This window comes from Numida meleagris, chromosome 2 (assembly GCF_002078875.1).
Source record: "Numida meleagris isolate 19003 breed g44 Domestic line chromosome 2, NumMel1.0, whole genome shotgun sequence".
NCBI classification, from domain to species: Eukaryota; Metazoa; Chordata; class Aves; order Galliformes; family Numididae; genus Numida; species Numida meleagris.
Window position 1 is genome coordinate 73,472,042 of NC_034410.1, and position 17,194 is coordinate 73,489,235.

General features: G+C 41.3%; 1 protein-coding gene across 4 annotated transcripts in view; it reads right to left on the reverse strand.

Annotated features, from left to right (window-relative positions):
- The window catches only part of BASP1 (brain abundant membrane attached signal protein 1), a 48,746-nt gene continuing 36,724 nt past the window's right edge, over positions 5,173-17,194 (reverse strand). For 2 of the 4 annotated variants that reach the window (XM_021387308.1, XM_021387306.1), the window contains exon 2: positions 5,173-6,782. In XM_021387308.1, coding sequence (XP_021242983.1) covers positions 6,039-6,773 — 735 coding nt within the window. In that variant the 5' untranslated portion in view covers positions 6,774-6,782 and the 3' untranslated portion in view covers positions 5,173-6,038. Of the gene's footprint in view, positions 6,783-15,619; positions 15,650-16,988; positions 17,008-17,194 lie in introns of those variants that run through there. The other 2 variants (XM_021387307.1, XM_021387305.1) reach the window with 2 other exon arrangements.

Consider the following 17,194-nt stretch of genomic DNA (forward strand, 5'->3'; position numbering starts at 1 on the left):
AACATCCCAAATAACAGACTGGTAGGCTTGTGGGATCCTGTGAGAAGATCTCACCTTGTCCTCACCATAAACATCATGTAAAGCCTTTGAATTTTTTCTTAGTAAATAGAACAAAGTTGTAACTCAATCAGATCTGCACCTCACTTGACTGAGCAATCTCAAAGTCATCATGATGAAGCCATGTCTGTGATGCACTTAAGTCATCAAGAAGCTCAGCCAGCTTCCTGATGCACCGAGAGATACTCAGAGATATAAGACTCACAGTGTGGAGGAAAGAGCAGCTGAAGATGGAGGGAATGCATTTAGATAGCTGTGAGAGGAAGTGCTGGAATTAATATTTATTGCCAACAAAAATAAGTATGCTAAAAGAGGGACATGTATGCCGGCAACAAGAAGTTGAGGGAGACTTGGTAACCTTATAGTGACCAGTTAAGATATAATAATGCTGTCTCTGGAAACAAAAAGATTGTGTCACAAGCCATGTGTCCCAGGCCCATCTTTCAAAATATCCCCTACCTTCCCCCTGCTCAACAACAACAAAAATCTGAGCTACTTCTCTGACACATTCCCCAGCTTCTGAAGAAAGACTGAGGGCTTGATTCCTCCACTTCTTCAATTTCAGTTCCTCTTCATTGGAATGAAGAGGAGTTCAAACCGATCCAGAGAAGGCAACTGGCTAGGTGAGACAGAGAACTGATACACCTTCCAGTTAGGACAGGCATGTCCAAACCATAGCCCACAGTCTGCATGTGGCCTGGCACAGCTGGAACTGCGGCCTGGCTGCTGCACCTACTCCCCTCTGCCACTGCAGCTTTGCCCGACCAAGCAGCCTAGCCTGGCCTTTGGAGCACACCCACCACTCACCAACAGCCAAACATCAGCGTGCTATTAACTCTGTCTGAGCTGCAACCAGGGCATGGGGAGGGTGCAGTGCAGTGCCAGCTCAAGTTATAGCAAATAAATGTGTGCATTTTGATTAACTGTCTAAACACAATCCTGTGAACAGTGAAGAATACGCAGCTGTGTTTTCTGTTTTGATAAAGGAATTTGAGAACCGGTTTCAAGATTGCAAAAAAATCATCCTATTTTTTGTATATTTGCAACTCCACTTTCAGTTGACATAAATACATTACCTGGGAATTTTCGAATGGAGTGTCTAGAGTTGCAATCAGATGTTCAGCTCAAAACTCTGACCATGTCTCTTTACTTTTATAAGCCCTCTCTTACCAGTGAAAAACATTCCTCACTTCACAATCATGTCTTAATCATGCCATCACTTTTTGGCAGTAGGCACATTCGTGAACAAATATTGTCAAGGATGAAGCACAGGAAGAGTAAAATTTCATCAAAAATATCTCCAATGAACACCTTGAGACCTCACTAAGAACTGCAGCCACTGACATCAAACCAGATAATGACACATTTGTTTCGCAAAAACAAGGTCATGCATCCCACTAGTTCTGTATTTTTGTTGCTTTTTTTTGTTTTAATAAAAATACTAAAGATTAAAATAAGATTTGTTACCTATATACATGAACTATATTTTATATTTTATGAGGGCTACTCTGAAAGTAATGCCTCTTATTTTATGATGTTGGCCTGTGATATCAGCAGCGGATGTTGGTGCTACGGCAGTAGAGGCTGAACCTTCCCACCAATATTCCATTACATTTTGTTGCAGTGCAACAGATGGCAGCAGAGGGGCAATTTGACAAAATGGTGTCTGACATGGAAGTGCATATGAAGCAAAGGTGTGGAATTGAATTCCTCCATGTGGAAAAAATGGCACCCATTGACATTCATTGACACTTTGTGGATGTTTATGGAAACCAAACCACGGATGTGAGCACAGTGAGGGGTGGATGGTGCATTTCAGCAGTGGCTGCAGAGAAAGCAGGTCACCTCCTCTGGTACAGATTTTTATGAGCATGCCATGCATGCTCTTGTTCATCGCTGGCAAAAATTCATGGTTAATGATGGTGACTGCACAAAAATAGTGTTTTGTAGCTGAGATTTTGCTCTATCAAATAGTATTACTATGCTCTTATTATCAATCATAATTTCCATGGAAATAAATAGGAAGCATTACTTTCAAAGTGACCTTTGTATATGAGGCCCGAGATAATTTCTGTTCACTCAACATGGCCCAGGCAAGCCAAAAGGCTGGACAATGCCTCCATGAGTTAGGAGCTGGAACAAAGGGAACAAACTGGGAAGCCAGTGACCTTAGACACATACAGTTGTGTAATCTCATACCTAGAAGTCCTGTCACATTAGACATCAATGCATCCTGCAATGTTTTATTTTAAACTTGCTTCACGGAGGTGTCTATCCCATATAGATAGAAGCCAGCTTCAGGGAAGTGGCAAGTGTGGCTCTGACATGGCTATTTCATTATGAGTATTGTAACACAATTTTAGTTGCTTTTCCATCTCAAAATGCCATTATTAAAATGCCATCATGTATATTTCATATACAGTAATAAAAATAAGTAAAGGTTAAGTTGCTACTCGTTCAACAGTGGCTGCTGTTGAAGTGTGAGTGAAGCCAATGGCACTGACCTTCCTGTTGTTGAAGGGACAGAAACAAATTCTTGATGATCTCCAAGGAAAAACAAGGGAGACTTTGCAAACATCTCTCTGTAGGGGCTTTAAACAATAGCAAAGGTTTTTTTCCCAGGGTTGAGTTTCTCTGTTACTTTGGCACACTTTCAAGAAAGGGCTGGGTCTTTGAGGTTATCTGCAATGTGCTTACACTCAAACCATTAACATGCCTGTTGGTTTAGTACCCCTTACAAACTTTTTCTTTTGTTAAAGAGCGATTATAGCTCAGAAGAGGAGGATCTTGGAGATGAGCTACTGGACTGAGGTGAAGAAAAACAAGGCTCTAGCCCCCTTACATGACACTTCAGGAAAGGAACATGCTTCATGTTTCTATTATCCTCATCATACATAATTACTTCGTGAGCTCTTTGAGCAGAGGTGGTATCTTTCCTTGTGTATCTAGGTGCAGCAACTCTGTGGAGTAATGATCCAAGCAAGAATGCTTCTGCACTACCACTTGCACAGTGTTTTAAATATTTTGGTAAGACTGTGAATAAAAGAATTAAAAACATTGTATGGCAACTTTTAAGTTTTTGAGAAGATCGAGCATTGAAATGCATCAGTTTTTGGTAGCACTGCCTCTCAGCTTCCCGATGACACATGCCTACTTCTATGCCTGTATGTTAGTGATTTCCAGTCAAATGGAACGACATTCCCTTGCACTACTGACAGCATCAGGAAAAATCTTCCTTCAACAAGAAGGTTGTGAGAACTGCAGCATGTATGTTAAGAGTTTTCTGTCAACAGCTGCAAAAACTGCTTGGTTTGGACACAGCTGTGGAGTACAGGGGTACTTTTAATTGCCTCAAAGAATTGAAGTAAGACTACTTTTAAGACCTTCTCAGCAGGTCTAAGCATGCTAACTGAAGACATTTCAAGAGAAAACAAGGCATTGTCAAATTGATTGTCATCTCTTTTAATAACAGAGATTAAGTGCTACTTTGAAAATTGTATTGAAAGTGAATGGGTGTGGTATCAGATGAGGTGCGTTATTGTCAGTAGGTATGTTTGCAGCCATCCCAGTAAACAGTTTACGTACCTGTACTCCACTGGCAAGTACTTCCAGCCTGAAGGCAGAGCATCAGCTTAGTCCCACCAGCACTGCGTTGGTTCTCTACTGCGTCACCACGAAGTACTGCAGGATCTCTGCACGCCTCCTCTTCGTCCTGGACCTCTCATTAAATTCATGGAGGAGTCCTGGGCAGAAGTCTTCCCTCTCCAGGACACATCTACACTGGGGAAAAATGGCAGAGGGCTCTTACAGGTTTGCAAGAAAACCACAGACTTGACCTCATGAGAATGCTGTAGATCATGTCAGCTGTATGAGCACAAAGTTTGGCGGACTACCATGAAGGTTTTAATCTGCCTAATCCATGCAGTGCTTCAGCTCTTTCATCTGAGAGCTCTGCCTTCTTTTTAAGCCAGAGTACTGATCTTTGTGCAAAAGAATCTATTTTGATATGTTATGCAGGAAATTGACTCCTTTACATTAAGGATGCAAAAACTTGGTGGTGCCAGATTCACGCAAGTATTTGGCCCAATATGAAAACAAGAGGACTGCTGCTGTCTGTTCCAGTAAGCTTTTCATGGGTGCACCAAGGCACACGACGATCCCCGGCACAAAATAAGAACCCCAAATTTCTCAGCAAAATAAAGGATGAGAATTGTAAAGCATATTCTCTGTAAAGAGAAATATCCTCACTGTATTGAGGGAGAATATGTGAAATAATGTATTTAATTTTAAAGCACTGTTTGCCTTCTTCACTGAATACAAGTCCACGTATCCCTCTGGGATGTGTACAAGCTGCGTTTCTGTTTTCCATTGGCCGCTTCTCTCAGAATCTGTGCTCAGTCTAAGGGCTTGCTGGTAGACAGACTGAATATGCTGCTTTAACCAGTACTGTGAATTCTGGGTTCTGCACCTCATCTGTGTCCTGCAAGGACGCCACTCAGAAGAAATTGCTGAGTAAAATGGGGCAAAAAGTTAACTATTGAAGAATATTGTTTCTGCTAGGCTAAACTCTGCTGAGCTACACCAGGTTAACTGTGTTTGAAATCACCAGATTCAGCCTCTTTTGACAGCTGCATTTCATCTCCTCCACAATGGCGATGGGAAAAAGAACAAAGTGTATCAGCACTAGGAATATTTTAATTGGACTAGGATTAAATGTAATTGCCTTGTCTTAAGAGATCAGTTTATCAAATCCACTGTCTTACTTGCAGTTAAAACCCAGCCAGCATGCCTCTGGCTCTTTGAAACAGCAAGAGTTTTTTGCATGTTAAGGAAAGAATGAGGCATCTCAACTCTGCCTGGAATGAAACACGTCTGAGAGGTGCTGTCCGTTTGTCACTTCCAGCCTCACCTGTGAATGCTTGTGGCTGCTGAAGCAGAAGTTTATGGCAGCATGATTCTAGGATTGTGAGGCTGAGGTTACTTTGATGACCTCTACTTTTCTATAAATAGGAGAGTCAGCAGCCCCAGATGTAACACCTCTGCTCTGGGTGTAAGGATTTCCTTTGCCAAATTCCTAAGGTGAAAGTGGAGATTGAATCAGTCTTTACACTTTTGTATTTTTTAAATTATTTAACTTTTATTACTGTTGCACCATTTATACAATTACATATAATTTCAATGCATCCATTGTACATTTTGTTTTTTCATTTGTTTTCCAATGAGTGTGTGTTGGTGTCTGTGACACAGAATGGAAGAGAAACTGGAACTGCAATGAACGCAGACTTTTCATTTCCACTGACCAATAAACAGAACTACAGGTGCACCCAACCACGGACATGCATTAACTCGTCATGAGAAATCTAGGAAGGCTAAGTAGGATGAGAATGCTTTTTACTCCCAAAAAATATTTGGAGAGGAAGAATTGGAGGATTGGCATTGAGAAATATGTGGACAGCTAAGTGGGTTTTGTCTGAAAGTTGGCATTCATCCACTGCATAAAAAAAATATCAAAATAAGAAAGGCTGTAAATAAAAAAACCACAGAAAATACTGCTTTCATAAAGATCTGATTGCCTTGGCACAAACCCAGTGGGCAGAATCAAACGCATCACTCCCAAACCCCATTACAGAACAAAAAGAAGATTTTGATACATTGGTGGAGTGCATTTACAGCAGTTCAGATACAAAAGATGTGCTGTACTTTCAGACATCCATCTATTTTACTTTTTTTTTTTTTAATCCAGAACTTGTGTCAAGTTGGCAGAAAGTATATTAGATATTTCCCCACAAAAATACTATTTGGATTCTCCCCCCTCCCTCCCTCCCAACTTGATGGGACATCCTTTTCATTTTTTCCTTTTTTTCCTTCTCTTTCTGGGCAATACTTTTTGTTATTTCAGATCTGAAACGAGTTAGTATAGCTGAAAAAATAAAAAAAAGACACAGGTTGTTTTAAGTGGTTGTTTCAACAGGCTGTCCAATTTAATCTTGCACTGCTATGGTTTGATCCGAATTAGTCGCTGGGGCTTCAGAAGGTTTCGCTTCCTCTGGTGGGGCTGACGGGTCCGAGGCCTTGGCAGTGGAACTAGGTGCTGCTGTGGCTGCTACGGTCTCCTTGGAAGAAGGTGCAGCCTCGCTGCTGCTAGGTTTTGAGTCTGAAGCTGGGGCCACTTCGCTTTTAGTTTCTTGGGCTGCAGGCGTTGCGGGAGCCTCAGTCTTTTTGGCTTCCCCTTCCTCTTTGCTCTTGTCATCTGCTTTGCTGGGAGCTGTGGCTTCTGAAGGCTGGGAAGCTTTTGCATCGCTGCTAGGCTCAGAAGTTTTGGGTGCTTCGCTACTGGCAGCAGGAGCAGAGGCTGCAGCTGGCTCCTCTTGCTTGGGTGCCTGTTCGGTGTTCTTCTGTGGCTCTACTTTCGCATCAACAACAGCCTCTGACTTCTCTGGTTCTGCTTTCTGGGTTTCTTCTTGGGTCACTGTTTTCTCTTTCTCTCCTTCTTTTTCTTCTGTCTTATTGGCAGCAACCTGAGCATCCTTCTCGACCTTCTCCTCTTTGTTGTTCTCCTTCACTTCTGTGGTCTCTGTGGTTTGCTGGGCATCCTCAGCCTCCTTTGGAGTCTCCTCTTCCTCAGTTGCTGCTCCTTCAGCCTTCTTGTCTTTGTCTTTAGCTTTTTCATCATTGACACTGTATCCCTTCTTCTTCTTGCTCAGTTTGCCTCCCATGATGGAGCTCTGTAACAGAAAAAAAGAAAGAGGTGGTTACTCAGAGTGTTTATCACCAAGAGAATCAAAAGCAGATCATCTGAGGCACAGGAAGAACAATTCACTCTCCTGAAGAAGGGACTACAACCACTGGGTTGGCTGCTAGCAGCCATGCACACTGAATGTGATGAGCACCACTGCTGCCAGACTGCCATCCCGCTCAGCCCCACAGCACTGTAGTGTCAGGACCACTGCCACATCCCTTATGGACAGTCCTGCTCCAAGACCCACCAGAGAAGGGCGTCACACAAACCAAGGACCCTGGCCACGTCACGCCTCATGGTCCCACACAGCAGAATGGATACAGACCAGAATTGCTGAAATGCACAAACTACAGCAAGATTGCTGCCCCTCAGCAAGGCAGCTGAAGTAATACAGGCGCTTCTGAATGACGCGTACTACACAACACAATAAAAGAGAGGAAAAAGAGGGGTGCATGCTTGACCCGTATTTTCAAGCACCAGAAGTGATCGGTATGCAGTTCAGCCGCTTAGAAGACTTGATATGGTTACAATTGTCGAGCACGTGTAACTATACTGGTATTTATATACCCTGTGTGTGGGAGTCTTCACTAAGAATATTTAAAATCTTCCACGGTTCCTGGAAGCAAATTAAATCTATTAAAACAGGAAATGCTTACAGATACATTACTTCCCTCATAGATCTGAAAATCCCTACAATTGCCTGAAAGATAGTCCCTTCATACTAAAACAAATGTATTGTTCATCCTCAACAAAAGGTTAACAAAACCATAATTTCCTTGTTTCATGCTATTTGAAAACAATTGAAAAGGAAATTTTTTCACAATAATGCTAAACAAATATTTAAGCGCTTCTCAAGGTGGAAATGAATCATTCTCATTCTCTGTTTTTCAAAAGTAGACAGTCTTGTAGGCCTTATCTTTTTCACACACTTTCCAAAATTGTGAATACAGACAAGAGCTCATAGAATGCTATGCAGTAAATTACTTTAAATATCACTGAGAACCATCCACCTCTCAATAGTTTTCCTGCTACCATGGATACAGGCACAGCATACCTTCCACATGTCGGTCAGCAGAGACCTTTCTCAAGAAGAATTTGCCAATATTGTTGAAGAGTTAGCACACAGCCCTGTAAAGTGGTAATCTAATGATGCTAAAACACTACTTTATTGTCTGAGGTTTTATGGGTAACGCCACTAAAAGGATTAACTTCCACAGAGATGCAGTTGAGCAACCTAATCTCTACCTTCAAGGCAGACATACCAAGTCTTTAGCTATTTAGGGGAAGAATATGGATATCAGTTGTCATCTAGACTTCTTGATACTCCATAAATATTATTCCAGCTTACTGTTTATGTATAGTTAAAGCCAAAATATTTGAAAGGGCTTTTGCAAGTCAGCAGGACCAGAGCTTTATACTGAATTCATGTGTGTATCCCAATTTGCAATCCCTAATTAAGCCTGTATTTGTTTCCCAGCAAAGCCTAATTTTATTTGCTGCATCTTCTGTATTTTTCCAGATTTTGCTATTCTGTGTACAGTAACTCACCACGATTTTATTTTTTCCTGCACAGAAAAAAAGCTTTTAACTGCAGATAAAGCTAGCTACAGAATGCGTATGCCAAAGGACCTTTAATAAGCAGAGAAGCATTCATATGAGAAAAGTGCTCCCAACCTATGAACAGAAACATGCGCTATCTTTGCTCGGAGGTAAGATGCGAAATTGCTGAGTCTCAATTTGCATCACAGCCAGCTGGCTAGAGAGACTGGAGAAGATGGAGACTATCATTATGCTCTATTAGTAAATATTTACAGTTACAAATGGACTGCCGTAACAGAACATAATGGACTTTACAACAGAATAGATTCGCTCCTTGTGACACCAAATCCTGAATTTCCCTATTTAATAGCCTTCATCATAGCTATACTGGGCCACCATGCAACCCCAGTGGCATAAAGGAGCTCCCCAGCACGTTCTCCGGACAGAGCCCCACATACTCCACTGTCACAGACAGATGCTGCTCTGGTCCTTGTCCCACCTTATCACTGCCTGAAGGACAGCTCTGCACTGTCCAGAGCAAGAGTCTCTGGGTGCAGCAGGTAGAAAGCAGACCTTACAAAGCGTTCAGAAAACCATCTGTACCTGGAAGAAGCCTAGCACATAGACCAAGGCACTGCAGGGATAATCCTGCCCGGTGCCATATGAAGGCTGGATGCCAGCATCCTTCTTGAAACCATTCACAAGGAATTATTGTCCTGCCTCAAGTGTACAACACTAGTTTCAATCCCTTCATCCCAGTCACTTGGCTTTGCTGCCAATCAGGTCACTTTGTTGTCTAAGCAGTGGTGGGTTTATGAAACCAGGCATTCAAAGTAAAAGAAGCAGAGAGAGAGAGAAAAGGAGGCAGGGAGAAAGGAAACTGCCACAGTGACATTTATTCAAATAAAACTCCTTGAGAAAATATCTCAGTGAAATGTCTCACAAGTGAAATGGCAAACTGCATTAAATCAGTAAGGCCTCTATGCATATGCTGTTAAACCCACCCGGCATTACTACCTACATACTAACACTTGCAAGAGTGAGGACTTCTTTGCTTCCCCTGCAGAAGAGATAAAATCTAACAGAAAGGAGAACGACAATATTTAAATAAATGTGAATGACAGGCCTTGAAGAAAACTTGTCTACAACTACTTATTTTTACAAGCTATAGCCTAGCATGTCTTCAGTTACTTGCACTGCCACTGTCCCGTAGTCGTTCTTAGCTACAGCAGCTACCAGCTAAGCACTTTGTAATAAGTACATTCAAAAGGATGGTTCTCAGAAATGTTGGTGCCGAGCACCATTCCTGCAAAATGGAACAGAGTTTGGCAGCTGTGTCTCTTCGCTGTTTGACAGAAAAATGTCTAGAGACAATCTAGAAGTTTTGATATAAGAAGTAGCAATATATCAGTTATTTCAGGGACCTGTGATGAACCAGCTGGCAGAACTTCTGAAAATCGAGGTTAAATACCACACTCCAAAGTTATAAAAGACTTCATCTACTTTTCAGTGTGCTTAGTATGCTTTATCTGCAGCGCTCTCTTCAAGGAGGAAGAAACAGACCCAGTGAGCAGTACAGAGGGCGTCTACAGAGGAACAAAGATTTCTCAAGTTCCTTAGAGCTGCCGGTCATTTTGCTTATCCTGAAGTTTCCATTCTCCTCCAGAAAGCAAGAAGAGAATGGAGAGTTGGCACAGGTATCTCTCTTACTGCAGAGAAGAAATAATCTGGCAGTATTTGCATTACAAAATACCACGTCTACATCTCACCTAGAGCATGTTAAGTATTTTGAAAATTGAATGTTCATGATAATCAGGATTTTCTGGGATAAAAAAGTCAGAAAAGGACTTAATGTCCATAAGACCATAATATAGCAGTAAAAAAAATTCATAGAAGACTGTTTGAAGACTGAAGCAACAGGATAGCAGTGGGTCCCAGGAACAGAGGAAGCATGCAATTACACAGTTTGGGAAAGAAAATATTATTTCCAAGTTCTATATTTCAATTGTTCTTCTGTAATGGACAAGTTCCTATAATTAATCCCTTTCTCTCTTCTGTCAGTAATGGTTTGTCTGGCCAATTAGTTTTCTTAAGTGTACATAACTTTCTAAAAGTTTCATTTAGCAAACACTTTCATTTCCTATGAAAGGGTCTGGCTCTCACAAGAATGGACAAGCGAGGACTTGCTGTCACCCCCATCCTCAGCACAGAAAACAGTGCATCAGGAAAGGATGAAAGTTACAGATGAGCACCTTTAAATGACCATCATCTGGTTGCCATAGCTAAATTTCAAAAGCTCCTGTTCAACTTCACATGGAGTGTGAGGACCTCAGTCCACCTCTAAAAACACAGAGTTCAGGAAGGCAATAGGTACCTTCTGAAATCCGTCTGCCAAAAGTGCAATGCAGGCCCTTATGATGGGTTGGTCTCAAATAGCCCTGGAGCAAGGCACTTCCCAGGCATGAGTTATCTCACATCACCTGCAGACTGGAGCAGTAAAATTCACATTCCTCCCAAAGCAGGATTTCAACACCCCAAATCAAAGGAAATGCCGATCCCAGAAGCTGCCCCTGTCCCAGCTGCTCAAAATAAACTAAAAAAAAAAAAAAAATCCTGAAGAAAGCTTTGCATCTCTACACTTCATTGATCATCTTTTATGTCGCTGTTTTGAAAAATGAGCGGACATTTTCATAAAAGCGTGTACATAGGAACTTAGGGGAAAAAAGGGATTTCCAAACATAATTTTCAAAAGATTTTCTGAAACTTTTGTGAAAGAAAAAGAAGAACTTACTACTTCTTAAGATATGCAATACAATTTCATGCTTCCCCTTACACATACACAAACGCTCCTATCTCACCAACCCCGACAGTTTACCAGGTTAATTTTAGAAGATGTCTATAGCAACCTCCTATATAGAATTTGGTTCTAGCTCTGTCTTTTAGCCACAAAGACCTGCTTCTCTGTTGTCTCTCAATTATGCTCACACATCTTCCTTTTCCTCTGCTATTACATGGAATTAACAGAGCAGAAATGCTAGGTCTCAGTCAGGTTCAAGCTTCATCACACTTCAGTAGCATTTCAGTAGCAGTGACTTTTTCCTCTCCTCTCCTCTCTTCCCCTCTCCTCACCTCTCTCATGTTCTAGAAGAGGGATGGGAACAATCTCCCATGGTCAGGTAGGTTGTAGTGCTGGTGGGAGGGAGGCAGTGGGAAGCAGGACCCTGACCATCTCTCATCTGGAGACCTGTCTCAGGGGTTATACAGCTGGCCCCTCCAGGGGCAGGGCAGCTGATGCAATGCCTCACCTGCAGCTTTGTGATGGCAGCTGCATGTACGTGAACATAACAAGATGCTGGTTCATTAGATGCACACAGTAAAAAACATCCCGTGGTCTTTGAATTTCTGGTTGTTCAAGCTGAATCCTTAAAACTTAACAATCCAGTATGTTTACTGTGTTTATTGCTGGACAATGCCAGTTTTATTACTGTCCCATTATCTTTAATATGCAGGCAGTAGAAGACCTCTAAGAAGTAGTATTGCCAGTCAAAGGGTTTAATTTGATGAATTTCCCTTTTTTTCTTTTTCTTTATTTAAAGAGGAACTTTTATTTTCAGGTTATTTTAAAATTCTTGGGGACACATACCACACAAAAATGGGAAGGACACTGTACTTTTTTCATATAAGCCATTTGTCATTAACACATGTAAATGATGACAATTTATAATAGATTGCCATTATGAGGGTTATAATAATTTAAACACACTGCAGGCAGACATGAAATTGTGTCTGGCTATCTAGCAGTTCATACATGAGTAAGTGGTTCATTTGAGAAGTATAATGAGTTATCACAAAAGTTAATGAACACGTGATAATTATTTTGAAAGAAAATTAAAAATTTATACCTGAGAATGACTAAGATCCAAGTGAAATACTTAACCTCTAAGATATATATTAATTCATTGGTAAGGAACCTATTTTTCCAGAAACAAAATAGGAATGAAGATCAGCAGGTTCATCACAGGCAAAGGCTTTGCCAAAATTATCCACTCATATTATAACATCAAGCTGAAACCACAAGTACTACACATGCATTATTCATCTTTGCTAGTTAGCTATGCAGAATTCCTAAGTAAAAATAAAACATATCCATTATTTGATCAAGAAGCAATGAAGATTTTTTGGGTTGCATTGATAGCAGCTATCAAAGGCTTCGGACTTTGTCCTCCTCACTTGGAGGATTGTTCAGCTGAGATCAGAGGCACAGAGCCATGGAAGGCCCACCACTCAGTCTGGCTGGTCAGACACCAGCACTACTTTAGCTTTAGGAGCTGCTGCATAAATATATCAAGATGCTGTATTAAATAATCTTTGTGCGTGTTACCCTCTTTAAAGCCACTCTTGTGCAGTGCTGAAGTGTGTGCTGTATGAGGACATGCTGCAGAGCTGCTCTGTTGGAGTACTGGTACTGGTTTTGCCACATCTCTTTCTTCAGTGAGCCAAAACAACGCTGCCTTGCCCAGTAGCGTAGATAGAACTGCCAGTGCCTCTAGTTTCATCTCTGGCAGCTCTTCTAAGGCTGTTTTGCACTGTTTGTACAAAAATAAAAGTCATATTAAAAACTGACCAGCACAGAGGAAACGTAAAGGGTGCTGCATGTGCTTCTCAGCCTTGCATTCAGTTTGTTCAGTGTTCTGACTGCTGAAATTAAAAATGCTTCCATCCACTTTAATTTCCCTCATCTCCCCCATTCAGTCTACCAGCCATCCTACAGGCTGGAGTCCTACCTCACATCCAAAGCATTTCTCTTCTCTTCAGATTACCTGCCTATATTCTTTCTGTCAAGCAATAAAAGCAGCATACGGACATGCTCATGCAGATACAAACACACAGCCAAAAGTCAGCCTGCCCCAGATTGAGATCCTAATCGCAGTCTTGTTAGGCACATGGCTGGAAGGGGGAACCCTGTGGTAAACACCTGTTTTGCAGAGACTAGGACTAATTTTACAAGAAAACCTTCTGTAGAAGTAGTTTGCAGTCTTCAAAACTAACCTGACGTAATCAGCCAAAAATATAAGTCTGTGCCTTCTGACTATTCGAAGTTGTAGCATTGCCTTGGTTTTCGTATGTGTGACTCCTCAAAAAGCATTTTAAAAAAATATTTTACATTAGCCAAAGCTTTCTAATCTGCATCCTAGAATTAAGTTCCTAAATAGGAAATTTTGCAAATTTCAGAGGTGCTCATTACCCACATCTTTCAAACTGTTCAGTTCCCAAGAATACCCACGGCAGAGAGGTGAGCTTCCATACATATTATTCCAATTATGGTGAGCCACTTTTTGTCTCCTTCAAATACTTTAGACATCACTACCACATCTAACTACAAAAAAATGGAAGGTGATAAAATCCTAGGTAACAGAAGGATTTCCTTCTAATTTACATTTTACTCAGCTTTTGTCCCTCCAGCACTGTCTCTGTCACCGATCTTCATACCACAAATATATTGCTGTGCTTAGCCTGCAGACCCCTGAGCCATTTTGAGTGCTTCCAAAAGAGTCACTCCAAAATTGCAGCAGTCAGATGCTAGTAAGCAATGAAAATATTCTCCTCCTCTGCACTACAATCTTGGTGAACAGAAGTGCAAAGACTTCCATCCTGGAGGGACTGTACAGTGGGAAAAGGATTTTTTTCAAGTATTAACATCTATCATCTGTATTTCTCCAGCTTCATCCTTAAAAAGGAAAGTGCGGTCTTACACTGAACTTAATGTACCAGAGACTTTTATGGGGCTCTACATTTATATTATATCTGTTTAATATTCCCTACTTTTAAAAACTTTATTACTTTATTGCCCATATAACTGGTCAAACTAGTCTCATTCAAACTGGGGACAGTCCTTAGAATATAAGTTGCAGTATACTTAGAAGAAACAAATACATTAATTTTGAAATCTTCAAACTACCATTTTTACTTTGAAAATGGATTCTCCAGTGCGATTGCTAAATTCTTTGGAATTTTTCTTTCCTATCTCTAGGCTGGTCATAGAAAAGAGTGCTGGATATATGCCCCAGCTGTAAGAAAACATCAGAGTTCTTAACAGATACAGCAAACCAGTGATGGGTCACAACAAACCTCAGGCCATGCGTTTTCCTTCTTATGTTTGCATAACACCCTTACTACAGGCAGTGAGTGAAACCACATTTATAATCATGAACCAAATCTCATTGATTCTGAGGCAGCAGCATGCCCAGGCAGCCCAAAGGGCCAACCGTACCCTGGGGTGCGCCAGGCCCATCACTGCCAGCTGGGTGGGGGGTTGGCTGTCCCCTCTGCTCTGAGCTGTGCGGCCTCACCTGCAGCACTGCGTGCCTTTGGGTGCCACAGTATAGGAAGGACATAAAACTATGAGAGACTGTCCAAAGGAGGGCTATGAAGATAGGAAAGGAGTTCAACGTGTGTTTGGACAGTGCTCTCAGATACAGGGTTTGGATTTTGGGTGGTGCTGTGTGGAGCTGGGGTTGCAACATCATGATCCTTGTTGGTCCCTTCCAACTCAAGATATTCTATGATTCTGTGATTCTATGAGTTCCAGTTTTGTTTATCTTTTAAAACACAGTCTGCCATTCCTGACCACAGCACATGACCACCCCATCACACCACAGAGCAGAGGAGCAGGGAGCCAAGGTCAGCCACCACCCAGTCAGTGCAGCACTCTCTGCTGCAATGCCTGTCTCATTGTTCATGAGGGCACTTCATGCCCTTCCTTCCAAAACACACAGAGTATAGTTTACTTGGCAAAATAGAAGATTAGGAATTTAAATGAAGCATTTATTGTTGACTCCTTTATTCCATTATTTAAGTATTAAAGTATTGTAATGTCTAGGACCTAGTTAACACATTCCTGATCCTCTTTTGTAAGTATCAGCTTGATAGTAAGCTGCACCACTAGCTTTTGTCCATATTCTTCCAAAAGAAACAATTGCAGATCCACAGGGTACTCCAGCAGATACCACAGCTTTAGGCTCAGACTTTGGAAGAAGTTGCTTGATTTAAATAAAGCACCCACAGTTCTCTTCTCCCAAATGTGAGTCACAGAGCATGCAGCTGCTTCAGGTGGTGGCAACGTTCCCGCCTTCCTGCTAACCCTGGCCTTGAACAACACAATGGCGTTCCTCAGAAATGAAGGTTTATGGAAGAATCGCGGACTTAAGCCCATTCCATCCTCCAGTGATTTCACAACTGCTAATGACTGTTAAATTAGCCGTTGCAACATTGTTCTGAACTTACCTGCAAGTTTAACATTGCACTAGAAAGCCGAGGACACTTGTGGCTGTGGAACAGAGCTACACAGCAGGCCCCTCTGGTAGAAACTAACCATCTGGAGGTGGTCAGCACAACACCTGCTTCACCCTCAGCAGTACTTACAGGGGATTTTGCACTGACTTCCTGAAGAGCTGCCGCATTTCTCCTTGCAGTAATAATTTTTGCCTTTTCATCCTGTGCACGAAATTTCATTTTAAATGAAAACTTCTGTACTGAAGTCAATGTACACAAGTTCAGTCATGCTTCACAAAACATTAAAACTACCTGTAATTAAACTCTGCAAGACTTTGGGCTGAATTACAAGTATACTTCATGATGTTAAGAAAAACCTCCCCCGGATGAGCACAGTATCAATGTCAGCACCATATCAGATCTCAGCTTCTCACAGCTCTGTCATAATAATGAAGATGTGCTCAAAAGAAATAGCGGAAATGCAAGCCAGTGTGCTTAGCATTCTGGAAAACCTTTTGCATTCATATACCTGGACACTCTTTTGCGCCATTTACATTATCTACCTTGCTGTAGCTTTCTCTACTACACAAAGTTTGTTACTTCGGTCCTTCTCGTTTCCTGGTTCTCACATTTGCGCAATATTTTTTAACAGCATACATATAATACAAAAGAAAATCTTATGTTCCAAACTTTCTTTATTTTGATTCTATTTGGAATGCATGTTTATGCTGGATTTTATCTTTTTTTTAATCTTTATCTTTTTTTTTTCTTTTTTAAACAAAACATTGCATTCAAACTACCCAACTTACTGGTTTTATTCTAGTCACTGAGGGAAGATTATCAAGATAACATGGAACGTGCATAGAACAATCACTGGCAAGCAAAGAGCAACAAGCATCTGATTTGTTTTTTTCTTGCAAATGTCTCTCTCCATCATTTTCACCACTACTCATTTGCATTCCTCTAATGGCTGTTCAAAATAACAGGATGCCTTAAGCAATCTTTTTATTAAGACCAGCAATGCTCTCCAAACCTTCAGAAATTAGAGTTGCATTTCTTGAACCAGATGAAGAATCATAGGTATATATCAGCAAACGCTGTCCTGCGGAGCCTAGTACACCCCTATGATACCACGTTTTGCTTGTAACCTATATGTGTTTAGAGAGTGCCATAGGTGACTATGAGGAAGAAGGCAGAGTTTGCTTTTAAGTTTCAGCAGCACAAGCTGACACAGGGCACTGCAGAATCTAAACATTGTCTATTAGAGAGCTTTGTCTTGTGTCTCAACATGACAACGGTTTGCTTTGAGAAATCCACTTTGAAAACATAAAGTGTTTCTTGGAATCCCATCATAAGAGCTATGCCAGGAAATAAGCCATACCATGTCATGTGTTAGGCTGTTAGACACGTCAGCTTGGATTTGAGACTCCAGATGTAGGTTGATTGCCTCGGTTTCTTTCTGACCTCTTCACTGACTGTATCTTTTTTCTTTTCCTTGGTGTCGTTTTGGTTCGGCTTATACACGGATGGCAGATCAGCTCTATGAGGGGGAAGGCTGCATAAGACTGAAGGCTAACAAGTTTCTTT